Here is an 18,741-nt window from a genome sequence, read left to right on the forward strand (position 1 = left end):
CCAAATAACATGTTAGGAGCCTTGCTGAAGTGTTTGATGAGGACTCTTCTAAATCCCTGAACTATCATTTGTTGAGTCTAGTATGCAGTCTCCCACCGCCTAAATTGGGGACAGGTAGTCTATCGCCGGAGATGCTCTAACTGCATATGCTCCAGTCGTGACTTGTCATTTGCAGTCCGTTCGGCTGGCTGGAGCTGACTGTTTCCTTCTCACAAAAACACTGTTTACCTACTATCTATAACAGTATTTTTTTTTTCACAACAAATCAGTCGAAAACGACTAGCCGGCTTTAATCCAGCTCAGCAGAACAGACTATTGACTTCCAGCTTGCTTAATTTGTTTATACGTATTTGCCGGTAGTGGCTTGCCCCGCCGGTACTGTGGGTAGCGTGCCTTTCTGCATACAGCAACAAAATGAATGTCGTAGCGGCCTCATCAGCCGTACGTCGTCCTCGACACCAACCAGCCTATAGTAGTATAATTGTACACGGACGCCAGCACAGCACAGTACCATAGTATACTATACCAGACGGTGGCGTCATCATCGGTGGTGAGAGAGTCCGAGACACTAGTCAGGTCGAGGTTGTGTTGCTTGGCTGCTTGCGTTGCGTGCTTTTGTTGCTGGCTCGCTCAACCGTACCCTTGTTTCGCCGCGGGTTCGTTTCATCATCATCTCAAGATAATTTCGATCTCAACCGTACTACTGCAAACAAGGCGTTTGTTCGTTTGGCTGGTTCGTATCATTACGGGTCCGTAAAGAAATACTGTTGTTTGATTTGTACGAGAAAAAAATACTATTCTAATTAAAAATTTATAATCATTTATGACACGCCACATGCAAACCAACAGACTGAGTCGCAATGAAGTTGCATTACTCCCGATGAGGCTGATTACTCTACTCCAGTCCGCGGTCCGCGGACGGAGCCGTCCGTCGTACATCAACGACGACCATGGAAAACAGCCACATAACTTGCACTACTCTAGGTCTTGTTTAGTTGGTGAAAATTTTTGGGAAATAGTACGGTAGCATTTTTTGTTGTTATTTGGTAATTAGTGTCTAATCATAGTCTAATTAGGCTTAAAAGAATCGTCTCGTGAATTTTGTCTAAACTGTGTAATTAGTTTTATTTTTTATTTATATTTAATGCTTCATGCATGCGTTTAAAGATTCGATGTGATAGAGAATCTTGAAAAATTTTGCAAAATAAAGTGGAACTAAACGGTACCCTAACTAATTGATGCAAATTAATGCCACGCAGCCAACTACCGACGTTTACACGGATTCGCAGGAGAGGGGAGCAGCGCCGATAGGGACGACGTATCTTTTTGTCGTACGTGTTGCCCGTGTAAAGTAAGCACACACAGCACGTTCGATTCTATTTCTCAGAAGCAGAGCTTCTGTCTATTTAGCCTGATCAGACACGTACGCATACATAGAGCACGTTTAGTTTCCGGAATTGGGAGTGACCAAATAATTAATGCGTTACTGTAGCATTTCGTTTGTATTTGTGAATTATTGTTCAAACATTGACTAATTAGGCTCAAAAGATTCGACTCGTAAAGTACAACCAAACTGTGCAATTAGTTTTTTATTTCGTCTACATTTAATACTCCATACATGTACCGTAAGTTTGATGTGACGGGAAATCTTCTTTTTATATAGTGCATTTTTCAGGAGTTTGGTGGAAACTAAATATGGCCATGGTATTCAGTAGTACTACATTGGTCTTTTCAAAGTAATAACTAGCCATTCCTATCACGCAGAAATCAAGAGGGTTGTATTGTTAGGCCATGTTTAGTTCCCCGGAATCGGCGCCGCCAAAATCACTTTAGACTACTGTAGCGCACTGTAGCGTTTTGTTTGTATTTGATAATAATTGTCTAATCGTTGACTAATTAGGCTCAAAACGTTCGTCTCACAAAGTACAACCAAACTGTGTAATTAGTTTTTGATTTCGTCAACATTTAATACTCCATGCATGTACCGCAAATTTGATGTGATGAAGAATCTTCTTTTTACATAGTGCCAAAATTTGGATTTTGGTGGAACTAAACGTGACCTTAGCCACATACATATTCTCGATCGACGGCTGGGCAACGTCACGTCACTTGCTACAAATATGTTATACGTATGTGATCTGTCCCAAAATAAGTGAGGTTTTTGACTTTCCAGACATCTTGTTTGACCGTTCGTCTTATTCAAAATTTTTATATAAATAATATCTGTTTTGTTATGACTTGTTTTATTATTAGAGATAGCTAGTACTTTAATAATGATTTATTTATTTTATAATTTACATAAAAAATTTTGAATAAGACAAACGATCAAATAAGATATCCGAAAGTCAAAAACGTCATTTATTTTGGGACGGAGGGAGTACGATAAAATTAGCAGGACGACGGAGTATATATATACTCATTGATGATTAATTAATAGAGACAGACAGTAACAGTTACAAGGATGCATATACCATTTTTCCTCTCCTTTGACAGAACTTTCTTTACTTTTTTTTTATTTGAGAAATACACAGCTTTCTTTCCTGCGTTTGACTGGAAACTGCGAAAAAAAATTTCGAGCGAAGAAGGCCCGTTAGTAGCCCAGCTGCCTGCGTCTCCGGCGTGGGCCGAATTGCTGATACCTACCGACTCTACAGCCCACTATGTTAATGTCTCTATGTATGTTGATGGGCTGATGGCCATGGCCACGTAATGGATCCCATGCTAATAGCTCAACTGGTAGACATAATAATGACATGACATTCCTCTCAAAAAAAAAAAAATGACATGACATCCCAGTTTAGCGAGCACCAACTAGCATTTGTCTAATTGGTAATCGTCAAATCATATACATCATAATCGATATGAATGATTCAATGTTCCTGTAACTAAAAAAACAGAAGAAAAAAAGACTAATCCCTATCATACTGCTCTGGACTCTGGTGCGGCCATGAAGGGTTTGAATGTGAGGATAAGTCCAAGAAACTCGATGACATTGAGAAGAAAGAACACCATCTGATCACCGTGTACATGGAGGAATAAGGCGAAAGTTTACACCACAGTAAAATATTGCATTACCTCTAGCACTTAAAAAAAAACTGACCTGGGAAGAAGAAAGCATGCTGCCGTGCTTGTGTCCAAGAAAACCTGCATTTGTAGGTAATTAACAAGTCATGAGGACCCAAAATGCCAAGAAGGGTTTGGCGCAATGGCTTTAGGAGTCAACATAGAAGTAGGGATTTGGTCCTAAAAACCCAAAGTTTATTCTCACAAAAGTGGTTAGTAACTAAGTATACTCACACAGTGCCTGCAACTGCAGGGGCGATTGCCTTGAATAGGGACATTACTGTCACTGACAGTCCATTTGCAGCTCCTCTTTGGTCTTGAGGCTAGTAATATCAATTGGGTGTTCATCAGTCAGCTACATAATTTGCACCAGTCACTTTTTATAGATTGGTGTTGAATTCATCTTAACTTATGGGGAACATACATACCACAGCATTATTTTGAAGGATGAAACTGCTCGAAATGATGGTAGCCTGATACAACATATAATGGATGAAACTATAAACATGAATTATATATACAGATCCTAAGTGCTCTCCAAGTTATATGGAATCTGTCAAGGTGATTGGAGAAAAGAAAAATACTCACAGCAAGATTAATTTTCAAGATCGATGCAATATTCAAGATGATCGATAGTCCAGTTCCTGACAGATATGTCATATAGGGATATCCAAAGAGAACAAGTATGCACAGAATCTGCAAGATCAGGCACAGCATAAGACATGCAGGCAGAAGAGACAGAGCATATCTGCAGCTGAACACTAGCAGTTTTAACTCACAGCTGCAACTCGAGAAGTCTTGATAGGTCCAAGAATTTTATTAGTGTGAGGATATACAGAGAGTTGATATATAAGAAGACTGACACCTGGAAATGCAAGGGCCAAAAATACTGCCATGTGTCAGTACTGATACACGTATAAAGTTACATAGAAAAGAGTAAGGTGTAAATAACATTGAGGAAAAGCTCCCTCTTAATGAAAAACGGGTTGAACACCCGATCCAGAAAAAAAACATTGAGGAAAAGAAACGATAGCTAGACTCAGGGAATACTTTGAATGCTCTGTCCAGCTTCTGGGGCAAAATTTTAAAGTTATTTTCCACTTTATATCGATGATGAGCAGCCACAAATATTAATGTTGTGGTAGCATATTTGTTCTTGAGCTTCTGTGATAGACATGTGCAAAAGTCGGGCCAGGCAAAAAAAAAAAATCTTGACATTTTTCTGGCCTGAAAGGCTGAAAATCATGTCCAATAATGTCCCACGGGCTCTGTTGGGCTGGAGTTGTGGTCTGAGCTTGGGCTGATTGTTATTGTTTAGATAATAAACTAAATGGAATAAATGTTTTAGGCCTGCCTTTTTTTTTTTGGGTTCGGTCACTGCTGCCCAGGCCGTGTCCAGCAAGGGCCTCGGGGCTGGGCCTGGCCCAGCGGGGTAGGCCAAAAATGTTGAGGTCCATTATTTCCTAGCAACTTAAGTTTGACAGAATGGTAAGTACATACATTACACTATCAAGGCTGGTGAAAGTATCAAAATAGATTCCCCCCAAAAAGTATCAAAATAAATGTTACCTGTAATTGAAAGCACTTGACCTACAGCCTCAGATGATAAACTGAGGCCACCAAACTTCTTATCACTTTCAGTCCATAAAGAGAACACTTGGAGTTGACTTCAAATTATGTCATTATTACTCTTAACTACTGACAAAAATCTAAGGTTTGCTTATTACATGTATTTGTAGTAATAATGTAGTAGATTTATCATTGGACACCACACGTCAAATTTTCTTGTGGGTACAAGTTTTTTGAGTAAGGTCTTGGGTCGTGACATGTACAGGTTGCATATTAGGATTTATTAGGACATATATTCTATAGGCTAAAAATTGTGTTATACTAACATCTAGATAACTCGTTTCTTATAGCTGCAATTAATACATATTTTATCCACTTAAAAATCAGTGCTTGAAAACATCAAATACCTCGTCTAACAATAGGTAAAATGGTTCAAGAGTTCAATTAATTGCAGAATCATCCAAAGTTAACTACAGGTATCCACAGTAGTTGTAACCATCCAAAGATAATTGTACTATTAAGAACACATTATATTTTGTTATACTAAGTCCATCTCTATCTGTATCATGTTAGTCTACACATATTTATCTGTGCCTACTAATTATATTCTACATTTAGCACATGTTTTGGTGAATGCATAATTAGCCATCACATTTCAGTACTCGAAAACAATAAGAAACTGAGATCGAGGAATAGTACCTCTGAATAAGCCATATCATGAAAGGAAAATACACAATATGTAATTAAGGATGACATAAAGGGCCAATTCTTGAATAAACTCTTCTTGTCATCCAAACTTGCAATTTGTTCATCCTTCTCTTTGTAGTCACTCTGGTGGGCCTCCAAAGCTTCAACATTTTTATTTTCATTCTGGTGAACTTTGTGCTTGTGTAATGTCTCCTAAAATAAATCCCAAGATAATTTACTATAGAATGAGGAAGAATAAATTTGAGGGACAAAAGGTCCAACATCGTACAAATGAAATATCTTAAAATGTGTTACATTTTATTAGAAGAAACGGATGCAAGCCTGTGCTGATATGTTCTACACAATGTGAGGTCTAGGGAAGGAAATTTCTAGACATTCTCATCCTTACTTATTTTGCAAGGGGTCTAATTCGAATTGTTAGGACCTTTTATGAAATTTAAAGGAGGCATACCATCTATTAAGATAGTTGAGATTTCTTCTATGTAATCTTGATAGATCGTTGTATTGTGATTGATCATGGATATAATCAGGATGAAACCATTTGCAACTATAATGGGTAAGTTTGTTTTGTAACATCATGTACAAGTTGTAGGTTGATCAGTAAGCTACACTAAGGTCAGTAAATAGCCTTCATTGTTAAGTATATTTCTAATTCCAAAGATGATATTTCTAACCAATGCGATCTCACGTACCGGCATCCATATGCAGCTCACAAGAACAACAGTAGCAAAGAGTGAGGTGCATAAGCATGGCAAAAAATACGGAACCTGTTAAGTTTTTATTGAATGTAAGTATTCTAGAAATCAAGTATACTACACAATATAATAAAGTCTTCACTGAAGAAAGAATACCTCCCGAAGAACGAGTCAGGTGAAAATACATTTGGAAATTTTTCTGCAGGCTGTCATAATATAATTAGGTCACAATGCATTTCCAATTGTCATAGCCTAAAATTAGTGGATGTCTATCGTACCAGTGCAAGGTAGCCTCCTAAAGCAGGCCCAATGATCAGACCTATTCCCCAAGCTGTGCCGACCTAGAGTTATAAGGAGGGAACTTTAGAATAAAAAATATAAATAGAACAAGAAAAGTTGAGATTTCATCAGCATAGTCTTGTGTTTACAAGTGATATTCCCAATGCTTCATGTTCAGGCCTGCAAACTTCGATAGAATAAGCCTGTGAAATTACACATTAGTATAAGTATATTAGTTGTGCAATACATCTCACATGGAACAAAATCCCAATTCACAATACCTTAATTGGCCCAAGCAAACCATTTAAAGCACCAAGGAGAAATCTTGTAGCTATTGCCATCCGATAACTAGTACTAAGCCCAAATAAAGTATTGAATACGACCCTGAATATTAACAAGAATTAAGTTAGCGGAACACAGTATAAAAAGGAAAAAAATAAAATGGGAATAAATAAAATAACACTTTAATCAATAGTTGTAGTAGAAGCAATTCCTTTTACTAACACAGAGAAAACGCCAAGTATGGCAACTGGCTTCCTCCCAAATCGATCTGCTGCTATTCCCCACACAGTTGAAGTCAAGCATCTACCAAGCATAAATGAAGCACCTGAAAATATCCATAAAAAAGTTCAAAACACCATTTATACTAGAATATCTCAAATGAGAAACAACAATTGTGCGGACTAACCCACAAATCCAGCATAGAATCCAATGTCTTCTGTTCTTTTTGCAACATGCAAGTCTCTAATCTAGTAAGTGACAAACTTGTTAGCCAAAAATGTTTCAAATATGTGCACGTACATGTGCATGTATATATGTATGATAGAACATGAATGGATCGAATAATCTTTACGGATCAAGTGCTATATAATATTAGTTAACAATTACTGTTGAGTAACCAAAAAAATATCTTCAGTTATTAGGGTAAGAGGGCATGATGAAATACGTACCATGAAGTACAAGAAGGGGAATAATGATGACACCGGTAAAGCTGACAAATTATAGGCAGGGGAAATATGAAGTATTAAATATGCAATTATATATATGTGTGCGAAAAGAATATAATGAGGTGCATGTTAAGAATTATAAAATACAGGGTTCCCAATAATGCTTCTAGATCAATATGTGCTTATGGCTATATTTATTAATTTTATTTTTATCCACTAAGGCTAATTCTAGCAGCTTTCAGTGCACCTTTCAGTTATCCATAAAACTCTTTAAAGGGATAGGGTTAGTTAATATAATGGTCTAGGATATTTTCAGAGGCGGATGAGGCAATCCTCTTTAGTCCTTTGCCTCTGAAAATCCTTTTATAGATGCAGATGTTGCTTGTGCGTCCCTATGCATTACCAAAGGCAACATTTTTTTTCTGTCCTCTGAAATGAGTTGGGTGTGTCCTAAGATATTTTCTATAGTGAATGAATATTGATATTTTGGTGTTTAAGTAGATTGTAGAGAGTTTGTGCATAATTTTCCACAACTAAGAATCATTCATAAAACCAAATAATTCTTAGTATCCATAAAACTCTTTCAATGTCAGCATTTTCAGGAGGCTACCTAAACACACCCTGACAAATGAGTCCACATGTTGACAAATGAGTCTACATGTCATTGTGCATGTACAGGAAAGTACCCCTGACTTATGTAAGCAGGGGCCTTTTTAGCTAGTACTGTACTGGTACTACCGGTGTGGACTATGCTGTTGGTACTACAACTGAATATCTGATCACCCCAAATAACCAAATTAGACAGTTGTGGGTGCCTAAAAAAGAAGCTTTGGGGCTGACTGGTTAGCTTCCAAAATTTACCATGGATTTGGCGAGCCATGATTTTAGATAGTACTTGGTTTGCTACCAAAACTTGTGAAGCTCTCACATTTGGCTTGCCAAATTATGACAATATTTTTACCTAATTTTTAGCTTGCCAAATTTTTAGCATGATAAATTTTAGATGTCAACCAAGCGGCCCTTTCATACAACACCAAGAGCCCATACACAAGGGCATGCAGGGACCGGGAGGACAGAGAAACTCCTTACAAGTCGCGAGGCAGACGATCCAGACATACAAGAACTCCTTGTACGGGAGGCCCTCCTGGAGCTCCTTCCTCCGGTCGTTGGCACAGCCCGGGCATCCCTCGTGGTACACCTTCTCCTCCTCCTGCAGCAATGGCGACGTGACGCTCTCCTCCTCCATTGGCCGGCCGCTCTTCAGTCGTCTTCACAGAAGAGAAGCAGGAGAGGAGCAGAGCCGCCAAGTCAACGCACGCAAGAACGTACTACGCCAGGAGCGAGCGAGGAGGGAGGGCGAATGGAGGAGGAGATTGCGATGGTTTGGTGGCCTGGCTTGGTTTTTTGGTGTGGTGACCCCGCGTACGCCAAAGCGATTCCGTCACGGGTTACGACGTCAGGAATGGCTGGAAGCTGGAGCAGACAGCTGAGGAATTTTAATTTGCGGGAGCGACGACGAATGGATGCAGAGATGGTGTGGATTTTACTGGCACGGATGGTGGATGATGCGGCGCTGTGGTGTTGCACTTGTTGTCTCATCTGCAAATAGAATATAGAATGGCTGTACAGAGATCGTTAGTATTGTTAATGACTGACCCTTGTCACCGTCGATAGAGTTTGGTCAGCGTCTCAGCGATAGTTTAATTAATTGAGAAATAACAAAAGCTCGTCAAAAATTAACCGTGATCGAGCAGGGGTGGATCTAGGCGTAACTGACCCCGATAATTTAAAAGTTTAGTAAATCGAGAGACAATTAAAAAGTTTGGTAAATTGAGAATGGAATATCACTGGCCTAGCCTAAATGGGATTGGATAATCCGATCCCTACCCTCCCGGCATCTGTTGAGCCCAACTTCAGTTTCAGGTACGAGTTCAAAAATCAAACCAGGCTCGGTTCAACTTTAGCTATAACCCCCGAGTCAATAGTTACATGGGATTTGATCTCTTGGTAAAAAAAAAATATTATGTTTATATAGCTTAGGAAACCAAAAGACGATATTGCTATATAATAATTGATAATTATAACTATTTTTTCCATCTCCGCTAAAAGAATTGCAGCGCCCTGAGGGCTGAGGCCCTCCAGGCCTCTATTACTACAATGCCACTGTTGGGTCTTTATCGGGAATCCTACGCTTAGGGCGTCCAACGCCCTAGCCAGAATCGGATGGCTTACCCACTATTAAAACGCATCCCCTTACGGATAAAAAAGAAATCCCACACCATGCTTATTTACACGCCTCTTCATTCCTATGGATTTAGCATAGTCTTATCCTCTCGCCTGCTCTCGTTTTGCAAACACAACATTATCCTCTCCCCTGCTAGTTCTCCTCCCATCGATGCTAGCACCCGAGCCGACTGTAACACCCTAGTGTTAAGCATTGCATTTGGCACTTGTATTTCATGAGCACAAGCATCATCCAAGCATTCATGAGTATGAGCATATGGAATTTCGTCTTATTCTTACATATTATCACATGTGATGTTGATTATATACATGCATATGCTTGTGACAATGTGTGACCAATGCAAAAGATGGTTGTGAGGTCACAAAAACACCTTAGACACATCTAGGATGGTAAATAAAACAATGTTTGTATTCATGACATGGGCCAATTTTGCTTCTAAGTGTTGGTTTACTTTGAAATGCCTTTTACATGATGCTATTTTGACCAAAGTTGAATAGTAGCTTAGATTGTTTGCATGGCAGTGCACCCTTAATAAAAGTTGTAGTTCTTGACATGGGGAACAAACTTTATTTAAGGGTCATGAGCTAATTCAGTGCCCAACATAGTAAAAAACGGCTCCAAAGTAGCAATCAAATGCTGTTTAGGGACTTAGAAATTTTGCTGTCTAAAGCTGGTTTTTAGTTTCAAAGTAGCCTACTTTGGAGCATTGTAGTTTGAAAACCATCGTGAATTGGACAAAACTTTCTGAAGCAAAGTTGTATATCTCTTATAGCTCTACAATTCTTAGTAATGATGTTTTTGCTAAATCACCACGGATTAGGAGATCTAGGAGCTCAAAGTCGCCCTGTCAGTCGACTAAATCAGGCCTGATGGCCGATTTCAAACGGTCTCGGTGGCCGACCGCGCGTAGGCCAGGCGCACCATCTGGCGGCCGTACGCTGGCGCCGGGCTGCGCTGCCAGGCCAAAGGGAGGGCAAGCCTCGCGCGCACCCTCTCTTACTATCACTCGCACTCTCCTATCTTTCTCTCGCTCTCGCACAACGTCGAAGCGGAGGAGCACCGTGCCGTCGCCGCCACTGAGCTTCGCCGGCCAAGGTCGCCGCCCACGCAGCACCACCACCCAATCCACCTCGCCCATAGCTCTGCCGTGAGCCGCTCCACCTTCCTGACCCTCCAGTGCCACCATCCGAGCCGAGGTAAAGCCACATTTTGCGTCGTTGTCGCCGCCATGGTCGCGGAGCGCCGCCGAGCTCCGAGCTCGCCTATGGCCAGCCACCACCGTAGCATCTCCGACCTCTCTCTCCCTCGTTTGATCGTCACCGTAGGGACTAGTTTCTAAGACCGCAGCCGGCTTAACTGCTACTGCCGCCATCGCGCGGGAACGTGACGCCGCACCGAGCGCGCCTGCCATGGCCGCGAGCTCAAGCTTGCTACGGCCGGCCCTCACTAGATCCCGTCTTCCCCCTCCTGTGTTTGTTTCTGCATTTCCGTGACCTGTAGCACCTTCTCCTATGACAGAGACCAGTCACCAACCACCGTCTTGTCGAAATGGCAAGCGCTGCCGCGTGCGCTGTGCGCCGTCGTGCCGCCATGTGTGACAGAACCGCCCAATTTATACAAGATTAAGTACAATTGTCCCCGTTTAGCACGTTGACACGCATATACTTTCACTTATATAAACTCGGTAGTCCGCCGAGTGTCACGAAGTACCTTGGTAAACCAACATCACAACTAAGATCGTGTGATTAAGCAAATACCCATCACATACACAGAGTTGCAGCAGAAATAATATTTCAAGTTTGGGTTTCAAAACCGGTTAAGGGAAACAACATAGCTTTCAATGATTATATTAATATAAGTTCTAAATACATTGCTAGCATAAGTGACATCCTGTGACAAAAGCATATAGATGAGAAATAAATATATAGTCACCTAGCCCACCGGTGGTTAGCCACCATCTTCCTCAGGCCGAAAAATTCACCTGCAACATGGTGGGATAAACCCTGAGTACTCGAATGTTGTATAAAAAGGGATCATGCAAGGCTTTATAAGTGGAGCTCGCTTGACAATATATTGTATAAAAAGCCACTAATTCAGCTATACATTTTATAATTCGATGATCAAGTTAATTATAACTATTCATCTCTAGATTAGCAACTAACCTGTGTCAAACATGTGGTATATCATTTAGTAGCATAACAATAGTAACCATAGCCGGTGTAATAATTCCATGTTCATCATAACCATCATATTCCATAATTCAATTACTACAATGTTGGTGTGAGTCAGAGTTTCTTACTATCCGAGAGAGACGGCGATTCAAATCGATTTTAACCAGATGAGAATTTATTCCTAACACAAACTCAGGTCTACCAGCCACGGTAGTCTTAGGTCACCTTTGATATAACTCAAGTCCACATTTCACGGGTTCGACCGGCGCCGCACAATCAGGGACGACCAGCTGCCAGGACGATCGGGACTACCCTGCCCTTGGGCTCACGTCTGGCTTCTCGCACATCCTTACTAACATCAAGAGTACGCACTTTTACAGAACGAGGCCCATCCTGAGTTGAGCTACTCGGCTTCACGGTCGGAATGAGTTATCCGGCCAACTAAGTGAGAGGCATGCGTTCAACCTCGACAGATTCGCCAACAACAGTACGGTCCTTAATCGACACAGACGGGATATAACATGCACATAAGACCTCCATGTCCTGCTGCCTCTCAATCACCAAATCCCGTCCGGTCTTCGTTTATTCATCATCACATGGTTATTTTTCACGATAGCAATATAGCCAACCGTGCTTTAGTATCCACCTATATTTTACTGATGACAGGAAATCACCAACTTCTACCGGTCTAATCATTGCTAAGCATATATTTGATCCTGGACCTACATAAGGTTCAAGGTATATTACTGAACAAGGAAGTTATATGCATCAAGTGGTTCCAATCAACTCTTATAACCTAATGCATTAAAAATAAAAGGACTCAAGTTGATATTTGTAAAATATAGGAGACTTAGAATGCTCCGGGGCTTGCTTGGGATCCAACACTAGGTTAGTGTTTGTTAGATGACACTCGTTTGGCGAGCATCTCCCATCTCACACTTGCTTAGTCCTTCCGTCTTCTGGATGGATTCACCAAACTCCATCTTTGGTTTCGGCTCCAACATCATGTCATTTACGTGGTGCATCTAGCGTACCTAGATAAGATAAAAAATACAGATGTATGAATGCATAGAAAACAACTCATGATGCATTGCAATAGAATAGGCATACAAAGGTAAGGATAAGGTAACATCATATTGACTTAAGCACTAGAGAGCAAATCATTTAACTAATTATTACACAGGCCTATCATGGTAAGGTAGCAAAAAAATAACACCAAGCATTCACCAATGAGGCACTCAAATTAAGCTACTTTAAGGAATCATCTAGCATAAGCTAATCCTAGTAATCATACAATCAAGATCAAGCATAAGCAATCAACTCCAAGTATATGCACAAAATCTAGACAGCAACATAACAACCACTCAATTTAACCATAACTGGAGTTATAGGCCTCCAACAAGGGTGATCCTAGACTTTCTGGATAGCTAATGAGATTATCTAAAACTTTGTTATTATCATCTAAGGGAGAATTCATAGCTAAAAGGGTTAAACAACACAATGAAGACATCTCTGTCTATATTTGGATAGAACCTGCCATTTCACTTTGAATAGCAATAACTAGAGTTCTAGACCACCAAAAGTAGTGATCTCAGACATTTTATAAAGCTTAGGAAAAAAATACAACTCTCATATTATCACCAATATATTATTCCATGTTTAAATGAGCCAAATAATATAATCATTCAGATCTATCCAGAGGACATGCAAAAACCTGACAACAACTTCTAAAATCTATAACTCAAAAACCATCAGTCTTAAAATCATGAAATTTAATTACAAGCAAGATAAGGAAATTATCTACAACTTTTGTATTCACCATATTTACATAAAACATCATTTGATCTATAAAGTTATCATCACAACAGAAAATGCACATGCAGCTATGTCAGAATGTAATAATTTGATGTTTCACTTGTTTTTGCTAACAAAGAGCATGCACACATGAGCCATTCAAGAACTTTAACCACGACTAACATACTTAGTAACACTTTATTAAACTCCAATCACTCAAAGCATCACCAAATACAATTACAAACTTTATCTATAATTATGCTTTTATTAATCCTTTTTCCCAATAAACATATATATAATTTTAGTGATATATGAGAATAGCAAGTTTAGGGCTAAGGATTTTATGAGTGGTAGATGTTATCAAAACATGGCTACTGTATAAATTTGACATGCTCAGGTTTTATAATTTAATTATTACAAAAAAGATAAATTGCTAATGCAAGAAAACATGTAAAAGCAAGATAAATCTAAAGATGATCATTTTCTATAAACATATAGCCATATTATGGTTTCTCAGGTCACAATATCACCGTGCAAGGGCAAAGGAACCACATTTCACATTTTTGCATATATAAATTATTTATAAACCATTTAAAACCATTTATCAAACATTAATCAAGTTAAATCAATAACTCAGTCATACTGCATCCAATGAACATTAAATTTTTATCACAATACACACATAATATCAGTAGCCTATCATAAAATTTTCACACCAATTGGAGCACCACAACTTTCGATATGAATTTATCCCTAAAAAACTCTAATTAAACTAGATAAATAAAAAAAAAAGCAAAAACCTTCTACTAAGACATATCATAAGATGACTATACTGTGTAGATCTATTTAGAAGGATTCCAAAAAGTCCTTATTTGCTGTTTTATCATTTTTTACGATTTTTCAAAGTTTTAGCCATAAAAGAAAAACAGATTTACACCGAGGCCCCTAAACTTCCACGAAAATAAATTCCAGCGAAACAGTCCTTCTAGTCACTATTCACATGAGTCACGGCTTCTGCATAAAACCCCTTCCCTTTCTTTGAATTCCTGTGCGAGGCCCTTCACGTGATTTTGAAACAGGGACGCGCAGGAGCTCGCAGTTCCGGCCGAAGGAGGCCATGCTGGCGGCCGGGGAGTGGCGTGGAGCATCCCAGGGACCACACGCATCCGTAGGGCTTCTCAGCTCGGACGGAGACGGCCCAAGGCGGCCTGGCCACGCGCGTGCGCGGAGCGCAGAGGCGCAGCTCCGACGACGGCCAACTGCAGTGGCGGGCGAGACCGGAAAAAGGTGCGCGTCGGGCAGCGTGTGGCGGTGGAGGCGTAGCTGCACTCGGCTAGGGCGGAGAAGGCCCGTAGGGTAGGGAACGTGGAAGCGGTGAGCTCGGCCCGCCTCGGCCATGGCGACGTCCGCGCCCGCAAGCTGCAGAGGGAGTGCGGAATGGAGGGAGTGCATCGAGAGGGCGAGTGAGGAGTGGAGCTCGGGCGCATCCACACTGAAGCGTCAGGCGAGTGTGGAGGAAGTGGCCAGTAGGGGCTCGGGGAGCAGGGGCACATGGTGCTCAGCATGGTCGCCACGCCGACATAGCATCGAGCATGTGGCGGGCGACGATGTGGCCACTGCGGGACGCCGTTTTGGGCCAGCTACGGGCCGAAATGGACCTTGGGCCCAAAAGCAAAGTTGAAGCCCACCAACTGGCATATAATTGGATTGGAGACACCTTCTGCTACATGTTCTTATGTTTGTTTCTGTTGTGCCATTAATCGTCCAATGTGGATATTTATATGAGCCACGTATGATTGCTGTTAATTAGAAGGGTCTGCATTATTCTATTCTTTATTTACAGTTTGGGCTGCGACTATTTATTCTCCTTTTGTTTTCTTTTGCTGCTGTTATCTTCGGTCCAGTAAGCCATATATCGATACTAGAAACATTAGGCGCCCGAATTACCTCAAAGTTTAAAGTATATTTTTTATTCACCATATTAGCAATTGCTAATTGAACACATGACTTTTTTTTTTAACATATGTCCACTTCCATCTCTGCCTATGTTGTCTCAACATAGCAGGTCCCAAGCTCTGGTAAAAGAGAAGGGTTGTGATAGGCGTGGCGAGCCAACGTTAAATCTAGCCATTCTAATGAAGATGAAACCCGAAAACACGTGCCTGAACCTTGATTGCTTCTGCTGGGTTTCAACTCTAGCCTACCCCAACTTGTTTGGGACTTAAATACTTTGTTGTTGTTGTCCACTTCCATCTCAATACAGATTATACAAGCCCTTTGGTAGTGTAGCAACTTAAGTGTAAAGACAGACATATATTGGACAGGAAACAAACTCTCTTGCCATAGGTACACATTTAATAAAATTGATGTATATCTTATTCTCAAGAAATGAAATGAGAGTAATAGTAGTTAACTTGAATTATTAATCTGAGCTCCACAACCCATTTAAAAAGTTTACTGTTAGATACATTAACAAGGTTCATCATGCACCTTTCCATATCAATAACATGGAAAGAAATGGTGCAAAGACATGATAATTCCTGTGACACCTCTACACTCGTCTCCAATAGCACAATGCCTGTAAGCAAGCTTCCTTTTTGTTCTCATGATCATAGGGTGAACTGAAATAGTCAACGTCAAATCATATAAGGTCAAGTATCTCCAATCATCATATTCACTCAAAAGCATTGCTTCCTTTTTGTTCTCATGATCATAGGGTGAACTGAAATAGTCAACGTCAAATCATATAAGGTCAAGTATCTCCAATCATCATATTCACTCAAAAGCATTGAGATTGGGTTTCATCGTAGTTCCATATACAAAAAAGAGAGAGACTGCCCAAATGAGCAGCTGAATGACTCAGGAAGAATAGTAACTGCACAAAAAAAAGGTAGAATGAATTATGTAAGTACAGTCCATTGGAAGATTTCATCTACGGGGCAAATCAAAGTAGCTTGCAAAGGGATAATTGCATTGCCACACATCTTATCAAGAATATTGAGGGTGTTTTTGCAAAATTAACAGAACCACGCGTCGGTGCCTGGGGGAGCCACCGATGCTCCGATTTCTGTGGTGCGACGAGAGCAGAGTGGGTTTTAATCAACCTCGATACGTGGCTGAAAATTTTAAGACCGTGTGCAGCCTGATGTGGTCGCCTTTGCAAGTTTGCATTGTGAAAAGGTGGTTATTGAATTATGAGGTATAGTAGTTAGTACAATGTTGCCATTGGTGCAGATTTCAGAAATCCATGTTCATAGTGATGCATATTTTATCGGTGGTGTATATGACCTTTTCCCTGGATGGCAGCTACTTGTTCGATTGTCTTGTGCTTCTGTATTTATTTGTACTAGTACAAGTTTTGCTCATTGGTTTATTTGCTGTTGACATTTCCCTTCTCATTGGTGTGCTGATCTTTAGGACATTAGGTAATGGAAATGAATTGGATTTGATCCGGTTGCTGCTACCAAATTCAGCCCCCGTCTTTTGTTATGTTTGTTTCTGCTGTGGCATTAATACTCTGATGTGCGTGTGTTTGATCAGTGGATATCATTGATGTTAACATGAAAAATATAGCCGATGTGTGTAGACAATCTTCAAGAAATTGCATTGTGCTTTATCCTCTATTTAGTCTGGGCTCCAATTATTGGCTCATTTCTTCTCTTTTTTTTTTTCTTTTTGCTGCTGTTCGTTACGTGGCTTGACCTCAAAAATCAAAGACGGTTCAAGCCTGATGCGGTCGCCTAGTGAAAGATTTGGGTTTGAAAAATTCCACGGTAAAGTATACTTGGCCGCTTAATTGATCCAACAAATACTTGCGTGTATATTATTCTCCTCTCTAGTGTTTTGGGTTGTCTTTTAAGTCAACCGTTCCAAAAAAATAGTTGCAATGTTGCTTTTGATACGTTGAGTTTGGATTCATTCAAACCCAGACGGGCCTAAACCTACCCAGCACATAAACTTGGCCCAGCCCACCTACCCATCCCTTCACTCGCTTTGTCTCGTGGATCCAACTGGAGCTCCAGCCCAAGTCGAGAGCGCCGAACAACATTGTCTGCCATGAATTGGCCCACACAAAGCCTCCATGTCGCCGCCGGCGGAGGGCGCCACGCCGCCGCCGCCGCCACCGTCTCCCGCCCTGGCGCCGTCCGAGTGAGCAGAACATTCCATTCTCGGTGATCTCACTGCCTGTCAGCCTGTTCGTTTGGCTGTGGCTTGTCGTAAACGATCGAAAATTTTCAGTCGGAATAGTATTTTTCTCTCACACAAACTAGCCAATAGTATTTCTTTACGAACCAGCGACGATATGAACTAGCAGAATGAGGTGTCTAAGACTGGTAGTTAATCGCTGGCGGAGGAGGGCAGTGCCAGAGCGGGGTGCCAGCGCCCCCTCCCCGGCCAGATTCCTCGCAGCAGCCGCACGAAAACGGCTCCACAGCCAGATGCCAGGTAATTTATTCAAGTGTTGAGCTCTTGAACTGCCTCCCTCCATCTCATCCTCATTCCGCCGATGCACACGCGCTTGTATTTGGGCGTGGCTTCAGGTCTTGTCTTTGTTTCCTGTTTACCGCTGCAACAAAGAATTTTAGTCCACTGCGTTGCCCTGCCTATTGCCGTATTGCGATACTGAAATACCTCTGGGCGTTTTTGGTTAATCCCTTCGCAGGGACGAGGGAGATTTTGACTTGTATAGGAGGTTTAATTCTCTTGGATCTCTTTGTAGCCCCCTTTTAACCCTCTCTAACACTGTCTCCAATAGGGCAGGCAAACCGTGACCCAAACACAAAATGAGTCATTCACAGTGTTTTACCTGCTCAAAACCATGATCCAACGAAAGACCCAGACACCTCACCCATTTTGTATTTGAGACCTACCGAAACGCCAATGTGCGTCGTCCAGAGAGACGGACGCAAATCTCTGGCGTCGTAGTGGTGGGCCCGTAGGAGCGGGACGCGGCGAGGCGCGGTCAGGCGGACAGCTGCGGGGAGCCGCCGCGGCGAGGAGATGGACTCGGAGAAGCGGTCGTAGAAGACGTTGAGGTCGCGTGGGACGACGAGGCCCTGCCCGCCGCAGCCGAGGAGGCCCTGCAGGAAGCGGAGCTCGTCGGACTCGGACCAGATGCGCTGGAACTTGAAGGGCGGCTGCTGCTGGTCGGATCCACCGCCGCCGCAAGCGCCGCCGGGCGCGGGAGCACGAAGCAGGTCGGAGGAGGCCGGGGAGGAGGAGGATGGGGGCGAGGACGACGGCCACGGGGAGCGGCTCTTGATGGGGAG

The 18,741-nt window shown here is 41.6% G+C and overlaps 1 protein-coding gene across 1 annotated transcript; it reads right to left on the reverse strand.

The window, feature by feature from the left end:
- Positions 1-2,681: 2,681 nt before the first annotated feature.
- On the reverse strand, positions 2,682-8,617 carry LOC136486236 (protein ZINC INDUCED FACILITATOR-LIKE 1-like). Its single transcript, XM_066483112.1, has 17 exons — positions 8,351-8,617; positions 7,265-7,305; positions 7,003-7,063; positions 6,819-6,921; positions 6,596-6,698; positions 6,464-6,517; positions 6,314-6,376; positions 6,190-6,241; positions 6,033-6,106; positions 5,313-5,532; positions 4,633-4,719; positions 3,843-3,928; positions 3,652-3,759; positions 3,492-3,536; positions 3,298-3,386; positions 3,103-3,144; positions 2,682-3,022 (listed from the first exon to the last, which is right to left on the reverse strand). Exons 1-17 carry the CDS (start codon positions 8,505-8,507, stop codon positions 2,920-2,922), a joined length of 1,488 nt encoding a protein of 495 aa, XP_066339209.1. The 5' UTR covers positions 8,508-8,617; the 3' UTR covers positions 2,682-2,919.
- Positions 8,618-18,741: the final 10,124 nt, after the last annotated feature.

This window comes from Miscanthus floridulus, chromosome 10, assembly GCF_019320115.1.
Source record: "Miscanthus floridulus cultivar M001 chromosome 10, ASM1932011v1, whole genome shotgun sequence".
Classification (NCBI taxonomy): domain Eukaryota; kingdom Viridiplantae; phylum Streptophyta; class Magnoliopsida; order Poales; family Poaceae; genus Miscanthus; species Miscanthus floridulus.

Coding starts and splice junctions, on each gene's coding strand:
- LOC136486236 (XM_066483112.1), bottom strand. CDS start 8,507: ATGGAGGAGGAGAGCGTCACGTCGCCATTGCTGCAGGAGGAGGAGAAG. Junction 7,064..7,264: donor TCCCCTTCTTGTACTTCATG/GTACGTATTTCA, acceptor GTCACTTACTAG/ATTAGAGACTTGCATGTTGC. Junction 6,699..6,818: donor ATACTTGGCGTTTTCTCTGT/GTTAGTAAAAGG, acceptor GTTAATATTCAG/GGTCGTATTCAATACTTTAT.